Here is an 18,910-nt window from a genome sequence, read left to right as displayed (position 1 = left end):
GAAGTACAAGGAAAAGTGGTATGATTTAAGACGAAACATTACATTTGTTGACTGATTGTGAGGGCAACATCATACATCTGTTTCCTTGAGGAACTGTGGGTCACCCCAACACAAACTTTTCCGAGGGCAAAGCCTAGGGGGAACAGTCTGTGCTGGGGTGACCCAAAGGACCGAGGGAAACTGACAACATGTTGCGAGAGCACAAGTCAACATGTGATTTTTAACAAGCATCATTTACCTCATTGTCGTGCCTTAAAAGTAAACGGTATATGACAACAGTAAAGGTAGTTTGAAAAAAGGCAGGAATTTGCACAAGTTTACTCTTTTAATAATTACCAACTTTGTTCATTCCAAATCCTTTCTGACATAGGTGGCAAAGTTTGTCATCAGAAAATTGTACAAGCTATGACGTTTCTGGCCAGCGTCTACTTCACCAGCACAAGGCGATGCCATTTTCATCTGTTGTGACGTCATCTGTCATCAGTTTTCATGCTTTAATATAAGGGCCTCATCACCAAAATTGACTGGTAAATGTCATTTTCATTGAACCATGTGAAAATTTTACATACCACGTGACCACACACTGACAAATCACAAGATAGGAAAGGAACTAGGTGTGTTACAAAAAGCCCTTTTCCTTTCTATGGAGATACTGATGAACATGTTCTCTTCACACAAGTGCAAGAAAGAAAGGAGTAAAAGAAGAATCTAAAGAGCCAGTGTTCTTCATGACTTGGCTCAAATTGTGCCAAAACCCAAACATGGGGTCTACTTTGAAATAAAATCCATATCATGTCGCATGTTATAAATAATACCTTTTATTGTTAAAAGAATTTTTGAAGTATTTGAAAAGATTACAACTCAGTTTGTTGAGGTTTACTTGTTGCATGTATTGTTCCATCTATCATCAATTCATGCATAATGAATTATTTTGGTTTTTTTCTGGTGATTAAATAATGAATCTGACATGGGTGATTAAGGAGTGCAACATTGATGTAAATAAGTTTTTCGAAAACCAACTCACTGTGTGCGTGTGTGTGTATGTGTGTGTGTGGTGACCATTGAACTGGTAACCCTTAACCTTTCATATGATAAATTTTCATGTTAATGACTTAAAAGATGACAAACGAACAACACACATGCAACAAGTAAATCAGACTGAATTTGAACAAATTTGTGCAACAACTGATGTTACAAACTGTTGTCTAACAATGTCTGTGTATATGGTCAGGAGATCACACAAACACATCATTTTGCATCATGGAAAATTCCACAAAATTACATCTATCAATAGATTCTGATAGTGTTATGTAGTTTACATTACGTCCACGCTGAACATTCAATGGGGGGGGGGGGGGGGGGAGAGTTCAAAATATTGATGTGAGATTCCATGTAAAATAGTTTGTATAATCGTCAACTATGCTTCTCTCAATATAAACATGTGCAAACTAAAAATCACACTTTTCTGAAATTTGCCCATTATGCTAAATGTGCATGTGAGTCATCTCCTTGACAGGTTATCATAGTAATCATAGTACATGTTATGAAGCCACATACTTCATGGTGCTACACTCCATTACATACACAGAGAAATTGTCATTGTTGCTGTTCTCATGTAGTAATAAGTTCTTCAAGTAGATCCACCTTGCACACAACACATGCCTCTCAGCTTCTTGCCAACATGCTTACCTTGACTTATTTACAGAAAACCAGACTTCAGATTGGGATGAGTTGCCATGCCTATGATCATAGATTTACAACAAACTTTTCCGAAAGTGAATTCTGACTTCAATGCCAATATTGTACAGTAAAATTCAACATGAAGTTTCTTTGTCGTATGACATCAATGGATAGAAGTTACAAAAAAGACGCATCCCAAAGTGAACTCTGACAGCAGCAAAGAAGCAAAATCAATCTGTCAGTTGGAATAAGAAGGGCATAAATTGTTGCATTACACTATCAATACTACCCGGTAAAATGTATAGCATGGTAGGTACCAGCATTAGCACCACTTCCCTGGCATCACCATATTACAGCATTTGAAAGTAGTCATACCCCACTCTGGGTAATAGAGTATGATTTTTACTCAACCTAAATTCTAACATGTTGAGCTTATTAAGTCATTAATATTAATTTTGATTTAATATTTTGAACATTCTATATACAAGTTTCTTTGCCCACAGAAATTCTCTTCCTCCATATTCCTAGACTGAATAATTCATAATTGTTTCTGGTTATGTCATCACTCACTACAAGTACAACAGTAAGGGAGATGTGTGGTAATGTTGATCACACCACTCGGTGGATTTTGTTGTAAAATGAAATGGTTGCTGATATATACTTCAGTCGTAGTGAGTGATTAAATAAGCGAAAAACCGATTAATCTTTCAGTCTACATATTCCCCAATATAAATGAAATATTGAAACTGTAATAAAATGTAATAACCAAAATAAACCATCAATCTAAAAAAATTTGCACTAGTTTCCCATCTAAGTAGCTAAGGTTTTTTCTGTTTTCAGTCACTGCAAAGGAAAAGTTAGTCTAGTTGTTATACATTCAGCTTGATTTTCTCTGATCTCTCTCCATTGTATAGTCAAATATTTTTATCTAGCACAGCATTCTGTTCTTACCACTGAGTCATAATTTAATGCTAATGGAGCGTTGATATAAACTTGATGATGTTATTATGTGCTCATGTGACTTACTTTCAAACTGGATGTGGAATTTGTAGTAAAGTAAATGAAGTAACCAAGTACAACCACCTGTTTGTATGTGATGGACTACTACTGACATACGCTGTTCACCCTTTCCCCAGCAAGAGATTTAGCTAGATTTTCAGTAGATCACGTTCATTTGACTATACATGGAGAAAGATCACAGCAAACTGAGCCCAACGTATAGCAACTAGACTAAGAAAAAAGTAAGCAACCATAAATATGCTAATATCACAATAGCATATACAGAATCTGTGCAGTCAATTGCTATAACAAATATAAACATTCAAGTTTTAAGTTATGGCATTGTTTAATATCTGAATTCCTTTATAAGGACATAGATTTGGTATCTGAATTGTCTTTGTACGTGCTGTTGTTTTTTTTAAATTGACTTTCATGCCACCAAACATCAAGAAATTATTAGTATGTAAATATTCATGAAACCAAAAGCTGATATAAAGTGTCTTGTATTCAATTTTTTTTATACCAATACTGTAATGATCAAAGTGTAGGTTAAAATATTATTTTTGTTTATATTCAGTGCATTACAATTGTTATTTTCAAGTCCTTTCCAACACTTTCATGCACTTAATGGCTACAGACTTCTACAGAAAGATGTGAAAATTAATCTTCAAGCTAGGGAGTTTGGGATTTGAATACAATTAGACTCCCTAGCATAAAGCTAATTTGTATCATTCACATTATATTAAATTATCCATTTTGCTCTTTCTCAGGGTAATAAAACCATAGCTAAAACACTAGTTTCATCACACCACACTCATCAAAAATGTATGTATATCTTCCCCTGAATAGTATACTGATAAACTATAATACAGTGAAGTAACAGACGATGGGCTGAGATGACGTGAACTGTTTATAGACACGTTTAAAGTTCTTAGCACCTACCTTTCCATCAATACCACTCTCTAATACACTACTCATATAAATAATAGTTTACATAAAAGGACACAATCACATTCATGAGGTACACCTAATAGCTAATCATCTTGGAAAAACCAAATTTGGAAATAGCAAAGGGTATTATAAAATGTTGTTCATTTACAGAAACCATAGACCTTCCACCAACGAGGGTCTATGCAGAAAGTAGTAAATAATCATATTAATTTGCTCCCTTGACCAGTATGGTAAAAAATAGGTTTTCTTTGATATATATGCTCTTTATACATTTGCACCCCATACCATAACCAAGCAGCTTGTAAAATTTACTAAACTTCATAATAAACCCTGCAAACACATACATTTTGTATCTTACCTTGTCTCACTACAAAAGCTTAGTTTTTAACAATTTTATAATAACATGATAACATTGGGCACAATCACCAGTGTTATTGATCTCATTGATGTAAAGTTAAATGGAATGATTTGGGATGTACAGCACATACTATCAATTAGGGTGCCATAAGAATTCATCAAATTCCAAAAGTATCAATGTGTATGCGCCCTCTACCTACACAGAAAGGTTTCTTTTGTTTATGATTAAAATGCATATTATTTAATCTGTGACTGGTATATTTGCATGGCACAGTTCTGGTCTTAATGTATATCGGTATTGCTAGGTTTTTATAAGTTTTTGTTATTCTGAAGAAACTAAATACAGCTACTTGGGTGGTGGATATGTACCTAAGTGCAGCTTTTGGGAAACTAGTCATATAATATGATAAACTTGCACTTACTCTTGGCCTTTCACAAAATGATACAATGTAAAATAAGAGATACACATTAACTAAATCTACAGTGACCTTTGTGTCTTAAACAATACCATACAAAGTCATTAGGTAAATTAATATACAATTATTCCCTCTGAAAGTTTGAATGGCTGGACGGGACACTCCATACAAGGCAAGCTAGGAATGTGTATGTGACAAAACCATCCACCCAATAATGAAATAGAATAAACAGATTGGATAGACTGCTAGTGCTTTTCTGTTGACAGGTTGACTCTCTGCTAGGAAGGCCATAGATGCTGTAGACAAAAAAGAAGAAACAAAGCATATGAAATATGGGACAGAAAATGCCACTTTGGAAATTGATGTTATTTTTTTTTTTGAACGAAAGACCCCTGGGCCTCTGAAGCTCCCAACAATATAAGAATGTTATGCAGTATATAATATTGACAGTAGTTTACAGAATTTATTTGAACTATTAAACAAAATCCAGACATTAGTAATTTCTCTTGATATGTTACAAGTAGATGGTAAATATTGCATTAAAGTGATGCCATGGTTCTGCAAAACCAGCTACTTCAATTATATTACACGATCTTTATCCAAGTACATAGCTACGCATGATAATGTTATTGATACTGTACTTACCAAAAGTTGACCAGACAAATGCCACAAATACAAGAACAAATCTGATAACAAACAGTACAGTGGTTTGGTGTGCCAGTAACACTAATCTACACACTATGAGAGCTATGTTGAGTGGCAAGACACAATAACCCAATACACATACACTCTGAAAGAAGGATCTGTAATAAACAAAAAAACGCAAATTTAGTATTTGTTGAAGTCAAAATATTCACTTTTAGTCAGCTATTTACATGACTTTTATAATAATTTAAGGTCTACTGCATACAATTATTACATATGTACCAGCGATTACTTGCACTGGTGCATGTGCATACTAGTGGTATTTGCACTGCAGTGCAACATGAAATTATTATTGCATACCTGCATGCATATTATATATGCAAAATGAAGGTATGATTTGTTGTAAACGAAAGCGTGTGATCACACATATCATTTGTATGGACAATTGCTATTTTGGATAAACAAATGTAATAATCACAGAACCCCATGCCACATTAGTGCTTGTGTGGGCACGCAGGGATATTTGCACTCGTGCTTGAAGTGTTTTCTGCTGCACTTATATGCATGAAACAAAAATAAATGTGTTGTAAAAACTTACATTGTACCCCCAAGGAGTTGTGAATTGAGTGTAACAATAATAGCACCACCAGTAACAATAACAAACACTTCAGCAAATTGTGGCCCACCATCCTCTGTGGTATTAGCTGCAGAACCCTGTAACATCCTGTTAGAGGGAAAAAACACTGAGACTCAAACACAAAGGTCATAATTTTGAAATTTAAAACAGTGTGTAACATACTAACATAACTCTGAGTGAATCCAAGTCTGACATTTTTACTGTAAGTATTTCACAAATTGTAAACTAGCACTCTCATATTCTGAAGATATCTTCAACAAATTCTCGGGTTAGTTTTTTGAGCACAAAATCAGCATATCAAACTTTGACTTGTGTGATGTGTTGTACATAAACATAGCTACTCACAATAAGCACAATAACCCTTACTAATACATGTATAAGCATTGTTTTACATGTACTTTATTTTGACATGATTCATATTTCCAAGTCATTTGGACACTGGTTTTAATGACCAACACATTAATCAAAAGTGATTCGTTTCTGTTTAGTTCTCAAGCTGTCCCTCCCCTTCCCATGTGTACATAATCATTAAAAAGGTGTGAGGAAAAACACAGCCTACTGTCGGTTACTTATGTTGCTAGTGTATTCATTGACGTCCTCCCCATAAATAATGATACAACAACTAACACTGAAGTACAACACTTTCTCTATCTGCTACACTCGTTTATACATCTAGCATTCATATCAAGTGTGAAAGTATACTGTTTCAATTGGTTTACTCACAAGCCTAGCATGTGGCCTTTCTAATGTGATCAATTAGCAAATGAAATAGTATACTTGTACACTTGATGTGGATGCTATAAATAATTGTGGTACATACAGAAAATGCTTTACTTTGGGGTTATGGGTTGTAAAGTTATAAAAAGATTTGCATTTCAAAATTACTATGGTTTTTGTCAAGATACCACAAACTGCATGTAGACCATATACTGAATGTTTACAGATGTACATATTCAAGGGTTTGTTTGTTTGTACGCTTTACAATTCTAGTTTTTAATATCAGTAAAAAGGAGAGTAAATGTTAACTTACATTCCTAATAAAACACATAAAATTAATGGCCCCCAAAGATCCCCTGTAAAAACAAAGAAAATCACAAAATCAGACATTGTAAACAATGAATTACATGTAACAACATTCAAATCCCAGTTTGAAAGAAGATTGCAAACACATTATTTAATTTATTGATATACTGCTTACACTTCACAATAAAGTTTGCATACTCTGCAGAATAAAATCCTGTATGGCTAAACATCCCTGTTCACTTTGTTAGACTTGTAGGGCTGTTGTATACATTGTAGCCAACTTGCTAAAATATACTGGTGAAGTGTTAATGTTAATTCTTACAAGAACGTATTATTACTGTAAATGATACAATTGTTCACATTTCATCTACCAACAAAACCAAGGCATTACAATACTGCCAACATACTTACATTCTCGAAGCAATGCTTTACTTTGTCTTGGCCATAAAACATGAAAGAATTTGATACCAACTGCTTTTAAATCTCTTCTCTACAAATAAACAAATGAAAAAAACCCACATGTATGATAATATGTACAATGTATGATTGTGCATAATACCTCAATGCCTGTAATTTTTATATACGTTCTTGCTGCATGTTTTGACTTCAGTTCTTCAAATATTTGTTGCATGGATTTGAATATTGCACTCTCATTTTATATTTCTTTTGTCTATTTATGTTATTTTGGCAAATGTCACTGACCTATACTGTAATTTATATTCATAACAGAAGACAGAATAAATTGTTCATTGATAGAAAATATGACCTATCAGAACGGTTACAGATTTGGTAGTCTGAAAGGTCCAGCTGCTGGTCTGCACATTATTATTATCATTATTATAAAAAAAATTTATTATAAAATATCTTCATTCAGGGTAAAACTCAATAAGCGTTACAAACAACGCAGAGCGTTGCAGGGTCGGCTTCTTTCCATTGAGGCCCTCAACATCAAATCAACAATCATGCAAAAGTCCACTTACAAATTTTAAAACACATCAAGATATAAAATACACATTGTGACATTATAGCTCCAGAATATGTAACCATTCCCTACTCCACACTGCATTATATAAGCAGACATAGGCTACATATTTGGAAACTCTTAAGATATCTGGCATAAGATTTCAAGTATTCTATGTTACTATTTTTAAGGTGTCATTACATAGACTTAGTAGAAACCAAGTCCTTAACAGGTTAATATGTACTGGTAGTTTATATAGGTAGGAATTTACTATATTTTCATTGATAAACTTATCTGGGGAAATGATGTGATGATACATGTTGTAGTCTGCAGGTATTACTTACAACTGTAACACTGACTGGTTCATCTAATGTTGAAAATTCATCAGCATCTTCATCTGGTGCACCAGGTACTGTTATATCGCCCTCTATAGGATGCTCTAGGGCAAGATCTGTCATATTCTGTGAATGAGTAAAATTGTATTTCATACATCATAAAATACACCATTGCTAAGCTGTCTCTAAAATCACCAATATTTTGAGTAGAGATTCATTTACAATGGTAGACATAAGATGACTGTATCATGTATCAAACAAAACAGAGATAATGAAATGCAAACACTAATACTACAAACTAGACAGCATCAAACAAAAGTCTGTTTACTGTATGTGGTACTTCATTTAAATTTACTATACAATATGTCGTATTATGAGTACTTTAATAATACAAAATATGCACCTTACACAATCTTTGCCAAATCTAGAAATATTCACAAATATTTACATACATCGATTTAGACTACAGAGTGTACATTGTATATTCATCTTGGACCAGGATTTAACAAATAAGTGAGAAAATCTGACTCATAGTACATTTGTATTACTGGAGATCTTTAGTAATTATTAGTTAATATTAAAATAAACCAGTGCCATTAAATTGACTGCAGGCCTACACAATTAATAGCTAAGGATGTGATGCCGAATCGGGATGAAATTCATTAAACTCTATCTCAGCCTTTTTTAATTACAAAATTTTCCTGGCTTGTTGAATATAATATGAGATGTTGAATCAAAACTGTTCAAGCTGTCACCACAACAATATCTGACTTACAATGAGAATCATAATATATTACAACAAGCCCTTCAAACCTATTATTCACTAGTTACATTTGCTATGCACTTTTATTACCATTACAATTGCACAGCTTAGGAGTAAAAAATATCTTCAATTGTGCTAAAATACAAACAACAAATTTTATATTAAACTTAAAAGTTGTTGTCTGTCCTCTTACAGAAAATGACTTTTGAATTATTTTTTTGTTTTCAGGAGAAAGAAGTGTGGACACACATTATGATTCACTGGGGTCATAACATTGATAACAATATGTAAAATATTACAATAAAGTACTACCGGTGAATTAATTTTATACCAAAATGTTGGTGGTGACGGCTTATGAATAATTTGGTGGTACTGGATTTATCTGGCGGGGAAAAAATAAATCGAGCCATTTGACAATTATTCATACACGATTGAATTCTCAAAAAATAAAAATAATACCGATATTGGCGATATATAATCGATGATTTTGTCGATCATTACACTCCTTGAAGCCTACGATAAAACCCTTCCCTCTTCCACGATACATGGTAAACTCAGCACACTAACATTATTATTATTCATGAATATATTTTGTTATAAACCACGTTGAAACAGTGAGAACAACCTGCAATCACTGAATACAATGGCACAGCTGTCGCTGACGTGGAACCAAAAATCATCAACCATGCCGCATCCTGATTTGCGTACATGTACGTGTAATCCTAAATCGTTGTTACACATAGAGAATTGTTAACCCTAGCGATAAATTGCAAAACATAAATACATAGAGAGATCAGTATCTATGTCATAATTTGACAAGGAACTTTCTAAATTTACCAATTTTCTCTTACATCAGTAGAAACACTAATAAACATTACTCACATCTCTCGTACTGGCGTCTTCCTCCATTTTGGAAAAGCCCTAGTATTGATTTGTGCGCATGTGCAGTGTTGCATGGTGGGAAGGGGAATCCCTCGTCTACTTCCTGTTTCTGATAATAGAGCAACGTGTATATCTCACCACCGAGCGCGAGCGACCACCAGGTGTATCTTCCGCGTCCGCAAAAAAATTGTGTGCTCGTTTTTTTAACATGGTGCTATAACAACCCGATAGGAAAATGCGTTTCTTCATGCAATTATGTGTTGTCTCTTCCTTCGTACTTACTTTTACTGTTTGCGCCAGTGATCAAAAGTCAAACAATGCGAACAGCAACGTTGGAGAAGACAAAGGTCTGCTCTTGTGTATCCTTTCCAAAGCTCATCTGAAAGTTGTATATATTAATATTGATGCATTATTATCAGTCTTGCTTTGAACACATGGTTTATTGCATTCATGAAATCGAAGAATCACATGTATTGTGTTCACTTAGGTAATACAGATTCACCCTTTTTGTGTGTGGTTAAATGAATGAATGAAGGAAGGAATGAATGGATGGATGGACGGACGGATAGACGAACGAATGAGATTGAATTTATTCAACCATGGATGAAAGCATCCCACATAAGCTATGATCATCTAATTATATACAATTGGTTTCTGTTGATGCTGGTGTCCTTCAGGTATGTCTTTTATATCTAATTTTGTGACATTTCACATATGCAGCATGGTCATGATGGGAGGTAAATCAACTATAGTTACATCATTAAATTAATTATTTAGAAAAGATGAATTCACAGATCAGAGCACTCAACATGACAGACTTCATTTAATTGAAATAAGTTTAATTCAAGGTACTGTTCACTGTGACTGTGTGTGGTCTGAACAAATAGAATACCTGATAATAGCTTTCCAAGGTCTTCAGTTAAGTCTCTCAGACCACTAACGAAGTAGTCTAAGGTTTAGGTTGATTGGTTTAATTTCTAACAGCTACTTGTATTTCATTACTATGAATCTCACAAAGGTCTATTACAAAAATATTATCATTTGTTTGTTGATTAACATTTGTGTATTATATGAAATTTGTTAAAATTATATTACTTGAAAACTAAAATGTAATCCATTGAATTGATAAGTAAATCACGATAAAGATATATTTTGTAGTCTTTTAGTGTTCTAGTACTGAATCCATACATATTGGTCATGGTTGCAGTTTACATGTTAGTTCAATAATCGCCTTCCAACTAGGCTACCATCAGACTGGGCCAGTCAAATCCTAACACCAGGCTGGCATGTTATACCTTACCAGTGTGTGTTAGTAACTTAAAGGGGAATGCCACTTCGGGAAATAAAGGATTTCACATCACCTACCAATTACTTGCGATTTCAGGGATACATCAGGTTGACCTTGTGCCTTTAGAGGGTATCTTTGCTTTGGGCTAAATGCATCATGGGAGTCAGCAGAAATAATATACATTTATTCATGGTTGAACAATGAATATTCATGAGAGATGTTTTACACTGAAAAGATTCGGCATTTATGAGTCTATGCTAGAGGGTTCCAATAGAACAAGATGGTTGACTTATTCTCATGTGTAGCTATCATGGAGAGTGGAAGTCAATGTTTCAACCAAGGATTTGAATGTTTGTTATTTCTACAAAATTCTATTTCAGGTACCGAGAATTTGACAACAGGAGAGGAGTAATATTGTCATTTTGTGTTTCATTACAGAAGATTTTCTTCAAAATACACTAAGGAATCTTAGTTGATGTTAATTTTGTTACTGCTGTTGTTTATTTATCAGTAAATTATCTATTGATATGAATCCTGGTATTTCATTCCTGAAAACCTGCTTTATTTGATCCCATTGTTTATTATGTAGTTATATACAACTTAGTAAAACTATGAAACTATGAAATATAGGGCAACAAATCAATCGTAAGAAATAGCTGTCTAGTTCCTAAAAAGCACAAAATGATGGACTAAACATTTTGACAAAACTCCCATGTATGTAGCAAAATACTTCACAAGGAAATCACTGAATGAACGTATACAAATCAACACATTTTAAGACATAGTGTAAACCTAGATATTTCCGCTAGTAGAAAATTTTGCAATTTTACAGTCTATAGTCTTCAGCAAAAAACTTTTACTAAATACCAGACTGGTACATTATGTGTTAATGTACAAGATAACATTTTAGTCACTGCTTATTTTTGCATTTTTTGTTTTCTCCTGAAATAAACGAAAATAAGAACAATTTTCCAGCTTTACAGAATATCATTATGCAAATTTCTGAATGTGTCACATTTGGTACTTGTTATGTAATCCTTAATGTTAATGCAGATAGACAACTGTTTCAGACAAGGAGACAAGATCACATGGAAGCCATTAACAATATCCTAGCTCTACAGGACTATGAAAAACAGTACAAACTAGTTTCTCTAGTGTATGAAAAGCTATTTGAGGTAAGAGTTGATGATAGGTACCTACATGTAGTAAGTTATAACCAAAGATTATTGCTTATTCAGTGTTGTGGTTGTTTCTTCCATATGCTTCTGATATGATGTACTTGTATTTTACTCCAAAGCAAATAAAAGGAGTTAACAATAAAAAATAACATGAACACACATGCACGCTTGCGCGCACACACACACACACACACACACACACACACACACACATGGATGCACGCATGCATACACACATGCACATGGATGCATGCACACACACACACACACACAAATTCAGTCATTATAATTTATAATGTTGAATTACATTTTCCATATTTTTCCTAGCAAAAACTGTATGAGCACTTGGAAACTTTTTCCTTTTATGTACCAATTTTGAATCAGAAACAATCAACATTAAAGTTCACTGGACATGTATGTCCTAAATGAGTACATTATTAACCTCTGGATTTTCAATATGAAGATAAAAGTGCATTTATCTTATTGTGGAAAAAGAATGGTCCTTTGTCAAATAATTTGGTCATTAATATTTCAACATAGAATATTTCTTCAAATCCACTAAGGATTCTTGGATAATGAAACGTTGTGTAAAATTAATTATCATCATCATAATAAATTAGTTATTCTTTGTGTATTGTAGGTGTTATCTGGTGCTAAAGCCGCCATACAACAAACTAATTACATTCCCGGCGATAAATTCCCAACAGATGATAACACAAAGGATGGTAAGAATTCTAATTGTCATTTTGTAGACTTTAATTGGTTTCATAATGACATAGGCTTTATTAGAAATTTTACCTTTAGCTTATTATGCCAGTGGGAAATCCTGCATTGAAATATCCAACCTGATAAATTTGTTCAAATCTAATTTTTTGAAAATAATGCTGTCAGTTTTGATATCTTCAGATCCCTGATATAAAATTCCCAGTTGTGTAGTCAAAATTCACTACTCTTTTATCAGGTTATTCCTAGGATGCTAGAAATGAAAATATTCTCTGGTTATTCCTAGGATTCCCTGATTCTCTTTGTGCCTGCTGAAAAGGGTTTGACCAATGTGTGAGGGCACCTCGTCATGGTGTACCTTACAGAGTACCAAGCATAGAGCCCTGATAATGTAGTACATTGTACTTATAAGCTTCAATTTCATTTGTATACTCACAGCTTTATCTAGTGTTCTAGAAAACACGGCATTCTTTGGTGAGATACTACTGCGACTTCCTGATATATCTCATGATATCTATGACAAAAGAAGGGAATGGAAAGAAACCATGGCATGGTCTGTCTTGTTTGCACAACAAACTGGGGTCTTTGAAGGTGTACATGCAACATTTTTACATTTGGTGAGTTTCCTTTATAATTATCAAAAAAAAACAAAAAAAAACAATTGACGTAGAATTTTTGTTAAAGCTTGCTAGTCTTAAAATAAATGTACATTGCTTATTTACATAATTCTGTTTAGAAATTAACCCAAGGGAGCACTTTCAGTTTACATCTGGTTCTTTTGTTTATGGAACAATGAACTGATCGGCTAAATGTTGTGCATACATTTTTCTGGCCTCTTGAGGGCTCACTTGTCACCAATTTCCATATATGATGTTACTGGCAACTGATTTGTACTGAATGATCTGATTCCACTCTTTCACTTCATATTTGTGTTGCATTACAAATTACATTCACAGGTTGCTCAGGAATTGAATGTCATTGAACGAGATCCAAATTACCAGAATCCATACAAAATGGAAAGCAAGGTAGGAATTCATTGATGACAATTATAATTTAAAAAAGAGTCATTTCTTTCCAATATATTTTATCAACTTATGAAATCCAATAAAATCAAAATAATCTCTGCAAATATTAAAGCCTCATTAGATGTTGTGTTTTCATAATGTTATACAAAATGATTGGTGCTCAATTTTTAACTTTGTCAAGAATGTTTAGCTGCAGTAGACCTGTAGTTGGTTAAAAGATGTGTGACACACATGCCTATACAGCACCGTGTAAGTCTACAGGGGACTGTGCAAGCATGAGATGGTTGACACATTGGCATACCATGGATTCATACCTTTATGTAGTTATAGTTGTCTAGTTTGTGACATTTATGTTTTCTCCCATTACATTTTTTGATAAATTATCAAACAGGTCAGTGTCCCTTTCCATCATTTATTAATGACACTTTTACTTCAGGCATTGTCATATTGTTTAACGAATTTTTTACTTCAGACATTGTCATTTGTTTTCTCGATCATTCTCATGGCAGATAAATTTCCAAGGCAGTGAACCAATCAAGCCAAAGAAGAAAGAAAAGAAGGCCAAGAAGCGAGGTCCACGTTTGTCACAATCCAGAACAGAACTGTAGATTGTGAGCTATATTGAATCATTACAAACTTTCTCACATAGCTTTTACAATTTTGGTGATAAACTGATCAAAGTCTTCATCCAGTCAGGAATATCCCCCAGTTGGATAAATGTTACTTTCTTTTTATCCTGATCAGGATAATTATCCCCAATTGGGCTACTTTTTGTATCAATGAATTTTGAACTCAATAGTGCATGTCACCGTTACATGACACATATAGAAACAGGTTTGCATGCTTTCTACTCCCAAAGACCTACAAAAAAGCCAGAGGTCAGACATAGGTTGGTCGGGTAATTTTTCAGTACATGCCTTTGAAGAGTATTTTACTTTAAATAATTGTATCCATTTATCCAATTATCCGAACTGGGATAAACCAATGGTACATGTCAACAATTTAATTGAAAAATTGTTTATTCTGATCAGAATAAATACGGAGAGTACTTTGTATGTTTTTATTCCCATTCCCAATTAGGATAATTATCCCAAACAGGAGGTATTCCTGACTGCATAGGTCACTCTGGTGATAATGTCATGTAGACTTAATTACAAGTGCAATTATTAAAGTGTTGTCTATGTCAGTTACAGGTACAGATTATTGTAAAGTTGATCGCTCAACATATTCACAAAATCAAGATTCTGTTTGATGGTACTAAGGGATTGATAAACTTATGATTTGTATTCAGAAAGTTGAGTGGTCAGCAATTTATTTTCAATTAGGATATACCAGTGACATGATAATCATTTGTGATTATACAATGAAGTCTTTGATCAGATCACTAGTTGTAATGGTTCAGTGAAAAGGATGGATGATTAATGGAGAAATTTCTTGTGCTCTAGGATTTATGTTTGTAGGTCATCAATCATTTTCACTACTTGCATCACTATAACTCTTCCAAAGAGTTTAGTAGAACTTTAGGAAAGAATTCAGAATGCCATGGATGAGTAGATACAACTTAAAAAATACTCATGACTTTAGACGGGTTAATTGAGTCAGTATAATTGATAGATTGATGATTGATCAATCGATTGATTGGTTGATTCATTCATTCATTCATTCATTGATTTATTGAACAATTGTTAGTATTTAATTACAAAATTGTATTCCATTGAACATAAAATTAGATACAAAGCAGTACTTAACAACATCCATCAAGTGGTACTCGGCCCCAGTCTGACAAATCCTTTGTGGTAAATACACTTAGTCTTTTGATAAAAATGATATTTTTAGGTTGTTAATGCAAATTTTTGATCTTCTGTGATCTCAGTACTTTAAGAAAGCCATGACCAGTCATCATCAGTAACTATGCTAGTATCAAACAAATCTAATTTTATAAACGGTCCACCTGTTCACCATTATGTCATTTCAAACACTCCCCTCCCCCCCTCACTCACACACACACACACACACACACACTCACTCATACACTTACACATTGGGCAAAACACCTTCTTTTACTGTTTGCTTTCCCTTTTAAATTATATGTTTTTTTTAATGTAATACTAGCATTGAAATATGTTGAATGTCAGTGATTTTCATAATGTTGTTAAATTTGACTTTTGCAAACAGAATTTTTTCCTTGTGTGTTTAATAAGGGTCTAATTGTTAGAGGCTGATGCACGCACAATGGCAAAGGATTATATGTTGGAGGACAGTAATTGTGGGTGTCAAAATATAACATCAAATTTATGTCCATCATATTGATAGGACGGACTGTCTTTGTATGACATAACTAAACTACCTTGCAATCCGTTCCTGTAATTATGTTATTCCATAGCTGAACAAAAAAAACTTGTACATAAGTTAGTGTACATCTGTTTTATAAAAATCTACACATTGGAACCTGTAAACGACTTAGGAAATCTTGGCCATAGCTAGTTTTGTAGTAAGACATTGGATCTATGCTTCAGGGGTTTACAAATAAAGCTGAAAGGTGATGAGTACCTCTGTCTGGATGCAGTCTTTAAACTAGCGCCCTCAGTAGCGATCTCTTGTTGTTTTTAGAGTAAGCAGAATAGCCCAAGAGTCCTAGCAGCTAGACTAGGTCACAGCTAACTTCTGTCAAGTCTAAAAATCTATTCCACAGCAGTGCACATATTAAGTGTGTTGCATGGAAGCTCTCTTAATCTTTCTATACAACCTTTGGAGCTATTAAAACATTTTGTATAATCTCCCTTGAACTATGATATTTCTAATTATTATACAATGGCCATTATTTCCATTGGTCATGATACATGAACATTTATTTGGTAACACTTGAAAAAAACAACCAATTGGCATATTTTATAAGAAAGGCTGGTCCTTGGTCCTTGGATGAAATTCTCCTTTTTGTATGGAAGAAAATATATCCCAAGTAACACTATAATGTCATGGGTGCTGTCTACAATTTATTTCTTCTATTTTGAAATTTTCTGTCCAGTGCTTTTGACAATGATGTGCTCATTAATAATTACTGCCTGTGAATGTAACACTTTGATCATACTATGAAATCATTGCAATTTGAGATAATTGATGTCTTGTCACCAAGGCAGATTTGAATGTGAATTTATAAACAGTTGTGTTTCACTATAGCCTTCTAAAGTTAACCATACAAGCACAAGCTTGACATCTGTACCCTATCCACCCACCCATGAGGTCGTACAAATGCCAGTGAAATTGACAAATTAATGTCAGTTTTGAAATATAGATTTTTTTTGGCAAAAACAATACAGTAAATGGAATATCTTTTGAATGAATTTTTCTTTTTTGAATACACAGGATTATGATGTCATTACTGCCATTCTGATATAGTGGTACACACAAATGATGCATTTTCCACTGAAGTTAGCTATACTGAAGTTTCATTGTGTCCCCTTTTCTCCTGTAGAGATATGTTAAATTTCCTATAAATGACTGTTATTCAACTCAACTGCCATTGCCATTACTGTGATATTTGGCTAAAGATAAATACAAACATGTGCCTTTATATGTGAAAGTCTGATGGCATGATATTTATGGATACACATGGAAATGCAAATTAGGTAATTTGCATAAAATCATGTGCTAATTGTAAATACATAACATAGTGCTGTACATGGCACCTGGGCAGGATGTAATGTTACATAGTATTGTCAGTTTGTCCAGTAATACTGTAAGTCGGATTTCGCTCTGTCATGGTAACAATTAGCCTGTTTTCAGACAGAAATGAACTTGGCAAAATTGAGCAATCATATGAGAGATTGATCTTGTTGTGATCTTTCCCATCTGTAAACAGACTAAGGATTAGATTGATTGCTATAGGCACAATTCTATTAAATTTTGATAACATTGTGCATACAATATCATAATGATGTGATGAGAATTACACAATGGAATGTAGTATTGATCCATTACTGTCAACACTATGTCCCAGTGTAAAATAGATTCATCTGAATGACAGTTCTAATATAAACATTCTCAATTTTAAAATGGTAGTATTGCTACTTCTGAAACATGTATTACATAAAAATGTCACAGAATGTATACTTTCATTACCAATAGTCAGTAAGTGTAAGACTTGACAGACTTTCAATTCATTTATAGAACTATAATTTGAATGTGATCAAAGTACTGTTGTCAATTATACATACTAAAGTGCAATAATGCTACTCAATTAATATTTTGATGTTTATGGTTCAAGTGATGTTTGTTGAAATTAAGTTTTAGATAAACGAAATGGATGCAGTTTTCATAAAATGACAGTTTTTAGAAATATTTGCAATCATTATTGAATAAGTGTGTGTATATGAGTATTGGTACTGGATTTTGATTTGAACAAAATGAATGGGTTGAAACAATGTAGTACTTGGCTTGTAGGGGTATTTTAGACTTGTTCAAGTATGAAAATAAAACATTTGTAGCAACAAAATTGGTCTTGTAAGGTCATTTATGTATTAAAATGGCACCACTAGCCAAACCAAAGATACAATGAACCAAGTACAAAAAGTAAACATGGATTATGGATACCTCAACAGACAAATCAAGCTTGATAAACAACTATCTTGTACTATGATTTGTTTACCAACAACAAACTCGCCAATGGTGATAGTAGTGTATACAAGGGTTGCAATTTGGCAACTTTAATGTTTTGTTTATCAACTTTGCTGTCAGAGACAGCTGAGTAGAGATTCGGGGTTAGATGGATTTCTGTAACTGTCCCTCTCAACCTTTTAGCTCCATTGTCAGTGAAGGAATGCTTTTATATTTGGTGTTCATGTGCCTAGGGAGGAGTCTATTCAGATTTGTTATGACTAAATCCTGCAGGACAGCTGGCAAGGCATTTGAGAATCAATCAATAGGCTGATCTTGTCTTTATTGAACATGTAATCAAATAATGTAATTGGAAATTAATGAGAGTCACTGTGGATATATGGTAGATACTTGTATTCCATTTGTTTTTTAAAGCAAGAAATTAACAAATGAT

At 33.6% G+C, this 18,910-nt stretch overlaps 2 protein-coding genes across 3 annotated transcripts; one reads left to right on the top strand and one right to left on the bottom strand.

Annotated features, from left to right (window-relative positions):
* Nucleotides 1-806: 806 nt before the first annotated feature.
* LOC144438565 (protein YIPF6-like) lies at nucleotides 807-9,686 on the bottom strand. Its single transcript, XM_078127647.1, has 7 exons — nucleotides 9,650-9,686; nucleotides 8,014-8,130; nucleotides 7,120-7,198; nucleotides 6,716-6,758; nucleotides 5,647-5,772; nucleotides 5,049-5,206; nucleotides 807-4,699 (listed from the first exon to the last, which is right to left on the bottom strand). The coding sequence occupies exons 1-7, from the start codon at nucleotides 9,674-9,676 to the stop codon at nucleotides 4,581-4,583; spliced, it is 669 nt and encodes a 222-aa protein (XP_077983773.1). The 5' UTR covers nucleotides 9,677-9,686; the 3' UTR covers nucleotides 807-4,580.
* On the top strand, nucleotides 9,543-18,612 carry LOC144438564 (coiled-coil domain-containing protein 134-like). Of its 2 annotated transcripts, XM_078127646.1 has the most exons (7): nucleotides 9,543-10,008; nucleotides 11,991-12,112; nucleotides 12,756-12,840; nucleotides 13,277-13,455; nucleotides 13,795-13,863; nucleotides 14,373-14,474; nucleotides 17,227-18,612. In XM_078127646.1, exons 1-6 carry the CDS (start codon nucleotides 9,885-9,887, stop codon nucleotides 14,469-14,471), a joined length of 678 nt encoding a protein of 225 aa, XP_077983772.1. In that variant the 5' UTR covers nucleotides 9,543-9,884; the 3' UTR covers nucleotides 14,472-14,474; nucleotides 17,227-18,612. The 2 variants fall into 2 exon arrangements, with proteins under 2 accessions (XP_077983772.1, XP_077983771.1); XM_078127645.1 differs by lacking the exon at nucleotides 17,227-18,612 and having other exon boundaries at nucleotides 14,373-14,761.
* The last annotated feature ends 298 nt before the right edge of the window (nucleotides 18,613-18,910 follow it).

Source organism: Glandiceps talaboti, chromosome 8, assembly GCF_964340395.1.
Source record: "Glandiceps talaboti chromosome 8, keGlaTala1.1, whole genome shotgun sequence".
Lineage (NCBI taxonomy): Eukaryota > Metazoa > Hemichordata > Enteropneusta > Spengelidae > Glandiceps > Glandiceps talaboti.
The sequence above is the reverse complement of the archived record's forward strand: the minus strand, read 5'-3'. Positions and strand labels throughout refer to the sequence as shown.

Bases quoted from the DNA above. Each gene is read 5' to 3' on its own strand.
- LOC144438565 (XM_078127647.1), bottom strand. From the start codon at position 9,676: ATGGAGGAAGACGCCAGTACGAGAGAT. The intron at 6,759-7,119 runs GTAAGTATGTTG...TTGTTTTTACAG, and splicing joins TAAAGCATTGCTTCGAGAAT to GGGATCTTTGGGGGCCATTA. The intron at 5,207-5,646 runs GTAAGTTTTTAC...TGTTTATTACAG, and splicing joins CAACTCCTTGGGGGTACAAT to ATCCTTCTTTCAGAGTGTAT.
- LOC144438564 (XM_078127646.1), top strand. From the start codon at position 9,885: ATGCGTTTCTTCATGCAATTATGTGTTGTCTCTTCCTTCGTACTTACT. The intron at 12,841-13,276 runs GTAAGAATTCTA...GTATACTCACAG, and splicing joins AGATGATAACACAAAGGATG to CTTTATCTAGTGTTCTAGAA. The intron at 13,456-13,794 runs GTGAGTTTCCTT...TTACATTCACAG, and splicing joins ATGCAACATTTTTACATTTG to GTTGCTCAGGAATTGAATGT.